Raw genomic sequence first — 6,250 nt, 5'->3', positions numbered from 1 at the left:
AATTTTTATTTTGTTGTATTGGGATCATTGACTCTCCTTGGCAACCACCCCCACCCAAAAAAAAAAAAGGGGACAGGGTGTTGTGCTGAAACTTATTCACCGCTTGTTTGTAATCGAAGGGAAATAGAGAAATATGAAAGGAAAAAGAAAATGTACATACCTGCACGAATGCATCGTGGCAAGGCTTCCCGACCTTGACAAGCTCGGCACAACATTCATTGGTCCATGGCAACCCAGTGTTATAAACCACCCTCTGACCCAAGGAACCCGCATTCTTTGGTCATTATTCCATTTGCACATGTCCTGATGTCGGGTTGTTGATGCGGAAGAAGATCTGGCAAGTCGGTACTTGGAGAAAATTAGATTCTGATGACTCTATTTTGAAGGAAATGGCCTCCGGAGCAAAACTCACTTCGCTGTGATTTTTCGATATTTAAGGCAAATTCCATTGTTTAGGGCCTCAAACAAGCAATTTATGTTAATTAGGGTATTTTTGCAATTTTAGGAAAGTTTAATTCTTTTTATTCAATTTAAGTTTTATGAAAGCCTATTTAAGTTTTGTGTAAGCCCTAGGGCTGAATGAGTCGTCTTTTGGATTATCAATAAAATTCAGAGCTTTTGTGCTTTGTCCAATCACGGATCGATTCGAGTTTGATGCCTATTTCCTAGTATTCGTATAATCAACAGGTATAGAAGGTCGTAACTCCGGTATTCGTGCGCGAATTAACGGATCTGTGACGGTTACTCGCGTTGTACGCTGCATTAGTTGTGCAGCCACGAGATTGAAATCGGTGGACAGTGCAACAATATTGATGATGAGGAGGATCATCAGAAAGCAAAACTCATTTATTGATCTCATGGCTTCTCGATCTTTCACTTTATTGGATGACTCTTCCAATATATAACTTGGTATTTATAGGCATGCAGAGTAGGACTTGAAATGACTGGAATAATTATATGGAAACAGGTTTATATGATCAATGAAGATATATGTAACGGTTTTATCATTAAATGAATGTAAGAATCGGAGAAGTGATTGCCTTGATCATTCGAAGATTTGCCAATTTATCATACATACCACAGTAGAGATGCACGCATCCGAGTATCTCGGTCAATTGCACTCTTAAGAGCATCATTGTCCATTGAAATACAAGCCTTTGAAAACTATCACCACACGAGTTGAGCAATCAACCAAACATCATGCCCCCAAATTGGGGCATCCCAGCTGCTGCGATCCCCAAATCGGGGTGGTGGTGATTGGGGGCAACCCCGCCGGCCCACCCCTGATTGGGGTCACCAGCCGACTCAGAGAAGGCCTGCGACCCCAATCGGGAGTGAGTGGCCGGTGGGGGCGCCCCCACCTTTTTTTCGATCCGATCTTAGCCCTTCCCCTTTTTTTCCTTTTAATTGTCTATAATTTTATTTAATCGGTTTTAAGTCCCTGAAGTTTTCATATCTATAAAACTATCCCATAAAAGTTGCTACATTTGCATTCCGTTCAATTTTTTATGGAATGTCGACGGCGTGCTGTGCAGTGAAAAAAAAATTGTATTGTATCGTGAAATTATTTGAATTTGTGCTGCAGTATGAAAACCGATAAAATTCCGTGCTGTGAACGAAACTATGCCGATTACAGTTGGATCTCCTGATAGGAGTTCCATTGGTGGTGAAGGGGAGACTGGTTCAACCCTTACGTTTTTTCCCATTCTCCGAAAGTTTATCGCGTAGTGATAATTCTTTGTAACCTATATATGCACACATATGATTCAACAACAATATTAACTGTAAATAAATAAACATTGATCACTTGTTTTTGTCAGATGATGGTTAATGATAGATTGGCTTCTGTTATCCATCGGTCCTTGAGGAGAAATTTGGGGGTTTTTATTCAAAATAATTTTATAGATTGCTACAACTGGTAGGAAGATTTTCTCTCTCGCATGTCCGTTGATCACGCTGTTTAGATGGAAAAAGAAAATAACAGGTTAATACCGACGTATGGCTGTAAATCTTTATAGGAAAGAACTTTCAATTAGTCAAGTTGTTTTGAACGTACGAATAATAAGGTTCAGTTATGTTGTTGGCTTCAAAATAGAAAATATAAACTTATTCGGCAATCTTCATTGTTTACTTTTTTTTTTTTGTGAACATTTCATCGTTTACTTTAATGAATAAGAGAACCCCAGCTGAAAAATATCAATGATCTTCCCCTTTTTGCAGCGGTTTCTTTGACGGATTGGTAAAAGAGTAAAAAAATAATCTTCTCATCTATGTAAAAATCAGTTCTCATTGAATCATAAATTATCTTATTTTAAGCCGGTTCAATGAAAATTATATTTGTATATGTATTTTTATGCGGGATTGTTGTCTTCTCTAGAATGATGATTCTCAACTCAAGCTTTTGACCCAATGGTTAAGTTGTCATCATGTGAATACTATTTAACTAACACATGCTATTCTTCTTCTTTTGAATAAGTATTCGACTTGCCATATCTCAATTCTCATTATCATGAGCATTTGCGTTTTTACAGATCAGGGCGTTTTCTCCTTGTAGCTGCATAAATGGGCGTCTCATCATTTCGAGGCAGTCACTCATTCTCCCGATAACTTCGCTGTCCCCGACATAGCAGCTGTCAGCAGTTAATTGGTGTTTGAATATTTGCCAACTTCTGACAAGGAAAGCAGGCAAAAGTACATGTACGCTCGGAGATATATCGCTCTTGATGGCTTTCAGATAATTAAGTAGTTTACCAAAAAAAGAGAATTCGATAAGTTCAAACATATGGTGGACATTAATTGTATACATGTATATCTATAAATCTATACTACTGTCGGGCCTCTCTCTCATCAGCGCTCTATCACGTTCTCCATACATCTTTTTTCTCTTTCATTTCTTTATTTATTTATTTTCCTTCTCCAACACTTTTCATTCACAATCCTCCCCTGGCCGGTCTTCCGCGGTGAGGAATCGTGGAACGTGGCCTGGGATGCTTAGCCTGGGCGGTGGCGGTGTCGGAGAAAAAGTGAGGTGTGTGAGGACAATTGTCCCACACCGGTCAAACAAAGAAAATTTAGGTCGTTAATATAAGATAAAGACCTAACAATCCATTGACTTAAGCCTTTAGGTTGTATATGGGCTCGAGTCCGAATTAGGCCCATTTTTATTTAAAAATTTATCTAACTGGCGGCATCGGCTGAACTTAGCTTGGCTACTGTTCGGAGTATTCTTTTGCCTCGCGCCGGTTAATTGGAATGACATCCTGTTGACATCTAGGCAGCTGACATAGAGGAGAAGCTCGGCACATGCGACTCCAACGATGCTGAACAGAACCATGCTGATTACAGAGTCACAAAGTCACAAGTGAGTGAATAAGAGCTGCTCATTGTTCGTCTGAATCATTCATGGGCAGCTCTAAAGACGAGACAATCAAATTAATACCTGCCTGCAGATGTTATGTATGCAAGCGAGAGGAAATGAATGTTCTGTTATTTTAATCATCTTGTAGCTGTAATTAATTAATTCCCCGATTTCATAGTTGAATTGCTCTGTTCTATCCTGGTGTACGATGATTTCTGTTTTGCTGGAGGTTGTATTGATAGTGAAGTGCATGATGAAACAGTTTACTAATTCCACCAATTTCGATTTCAAATCCAATTCCAATATCAGTTCCGATTCTGTTTCCACGTGAACCGATGAACCAAATGGAAGTATTATGCTTTGAGATGCAGCCCAACAGATGTACAATTGTATTCCTGTTCTGGCTCAATATATAATGTCATATATCGCATCGATTTCCATATATATTATATATATTATATGAAAGAAAAAAAATTTAGTGAAAGCAATGAACTTCTGCGGGAGAGCGAGTCTGATATCCAACACTAAATCTTTTATTGGCTGGGCTATGACTTAACTTCCCAGTCCAAATATATCATCCAACAAGCGATTACAACTGAAGGAGTACCACAATTGAATTGCCCCATACGAATTTTTTGAAAGCAAAATGTCATCACCCCGTGTATACCGTACTTCCTCCAATATAAGACTCCATTTGTCATGGCCCAATCATATGATCAGTCGAAATGTGCAGGAGCCTGAGCGGGAGGATGAATGGAGTTAACGCATTGAGTCCAAACTTGGTCGCTTCTCTTAAGTAAATCTTCAGCGGATCCCACAAAATCATGGACCTTAAGATGACGTTCCTAATAATGAGAGAGATAATGTTTAATTGTGAAACTTCATCCACAAAAGGAGATGTGTTTTCCTGAAACTTATTCATTGCTAGTTTGTAATCAAAGGGAAATAGAGAAGTATGAGAATAGAAAATTGTCGTACATACCTGCACGTATGCATCGTGGCAGGGCTTCCCGACCTTTACAAGTTCTGCGCAGCAATCTTTGGTTGGTGGCGGCCCTACGTTCATAGCCACCCTCAAACGGATGGACTCTCCACATTGTTTGGTCATTGTTCCATCTGCACATGTCTTGACGTCAACTTGTGCAGCCACAGGATTGAGGTTGGTGGACAGTGCAACTATATTGATGATGAGGAGGATCATCAGAGAGCAAAACCCCTTTAACGATCCATGGCTTCTCACTCTTTCGCTTTATTGGATGACTCTATTCTAATAAAGTTATGAAACTTTGTTATTTGTCTTGATAGAACTATCACTTGGTATTTATATAGGTGTGCAGATTAGGATCCGACTTGCAATGATTGAATATAAATTAATGGAAACAGGTTTAGCTGATCAATGAAGATATGTAACGGTTTATCATTAATTGAAAGTAAGAATTACTCATGTAACTTTTTATTGGAAGCATGCTATATTAGTAATTATCATATTGCAACGTACGTCTTAGCTTCCGGTTTAGTTATCTTTTTCTAGGCGTCTTCATTTCCAGAATAAAAACAAAAACGAGTATCTCGGCCAATTGCACTCATATAGTGCATATGTGTACGATACAATTATAAATAAATTAGGATAAACCGCATCATATCTTCATAGTCACCCGCCATGGCCGCATGGAATGCAGTCATTCCTTTTCATTCGCTTTTTGAACGACAATAGTTATTCAATATGCAATTAGCAACATCCTTGTATCCTCTCTGCAGTGGATTTTAAATTTCCCATCGAGTCAGAGATTAGACGGTGCTTTATACCATGAGGAGAAATTCAAGTCCGCTGTGTGCATCATTGAGGAGAGTATACAAAGATGTTGATACTTATATATTCAGTCACTCGAAAAGCAAATGTTGAGAACCATCGAGAATGACAGCACTGCATGTGGCCATGGCGTGCATGAATGTGACAATGAAGTTAGGTGGTTTATCCTACTTTATTTAAACGTGTATTGTTCAGACATGCCCAATATGATGCTTATACGTATATTGAAAAAGATTTGCATAACGAATGAATTAATCTTGCAATTAAATTTCCTACACGTCTTTATTTTTGAGGAAAAAAAAAGAAATTAAGGGTCTCCCTTATACTTGAAAATAAATAAATAAATAAATAAATAAATAATCATAAGAAGGTATAGCGCCATCGGTGCACAATCTCACTTGATAATAGATTTCAGGTTCGATACTCGGTGGGACTATCCATTCCCTTTTATTAGCTATTAGTATTTTTAGTTTATAACACTAGGACTAGACCTCCCTTGTAACTAGAAAAAGAAGAAATAAATACCATTGTTCACCCCTTGAAACTGCACAGTCACGTATCTTTATTACCAACACCAGGATATGGGTCAGAGTTCTTTGCCACTCCTGTGTTTCTTTTCCTTCTTGCCTCTGAGCTTGAATTTAATAAATGGTTAATATGAAATGTTTATTTATTTACTTTTTTATTATTGTATCTTAATATTATCGGAAATGCAAAATCCTCCCACCACTCGATAAAGGTGCGCCTAATAATGCTCCTAACACTCGAGAAAGAAGGCGTATTGTAGTAGCATCCACCCTTGCTTAGGAATGAAAAAGTTTCGGATTTGATTCTCACTTGTGGGACTATACATCAATGCCCCTCTATTTAAAAATAGATATAGATTTTTATTTCCTTGAACTCTCTTATAAGCCTCTACTGTAATGGAAAAAGAATTCTCAAAACATTCACATATATTAAATAGCCCTTGAATGTGTGCACATTACAATTTAAGTCTTTGTTAGTAGGATTTGATAAGTAGGAGGATTTCAAAGTTAACTATTAGGAGTATGTATAATTTACTCAAATTAAAGACATGTAAT

The 6,250-nt window shown here is 37.9% G+C and overlaps 1 protein-coding gene across 1 annotated transcript; it reads right to left on the bottom strand.

Moving 5' to 3' along the window:
• Positions 1 to 3,696: 3,696 nt before the first annotated feature.
• On the bottom strand, positions 3,697 to 4,576 carry LOC116201773 (protein DOWN-REGULATED IN DIF1 11-like). The gene is made up of 2 exons (XM_031533174.1): positions 4,341 to 4,576; positions 3,697 to 4,203 (listed from the first exon to the last, which is right to left on the bottom strand). Exons 1-2 carry the CDS (start codon positions 4,557 to 4,559, stop codon positions 4,075 to 4,077), a joined length of 348 nt encoding a protein of 115 aa, XP_031389034.1. The 5' UTR covers positions 4,560 to 4,576; the 3' UTR covers positions 3,697 to 4,074.
• Between the last annotated feature and the right edge of the window lie 1,674 nt (positions 4,577 to 6,250).

Source organism: Punica granatum, chromosome 3 (genome assembly GCF_007655135.1).
Source record: "Punica granatum isolate Tunisia-2019 chromosome 3, ASM765513v2, whole genome shotgun sequence".
In the NCBI taxonomy this organism is placed as follows: domain Eukaryota; kingdom Viridiplantae; phylum Streptophyta; class Magnoliopsida; order Myrtales; family Lythraceae; genus Punica; species Punica granatum.
The sequence above is the reverse complement of the archived record's forward strand: the minus strand, read 5'-3'. Positions and strand labels throughout refer to the sequence as shown.

Bases quoted from the DNA above. Each gene is read 5' to 3' on its own strand.
- LOC116201773 (XM_031533174.1), bottom strand. From the start codon at position 4,559: ATGATCCTCCTCATCATCAATATAGTTGCACTGTCCACCAACCTCAAT. The intron at 4,204-4,340 runs GTATGTACGACA...TCTCATTATTAG, and splicing joins GCCACGATGCATACGTGCAG to GAACGTCATCTTAAGGTCCA.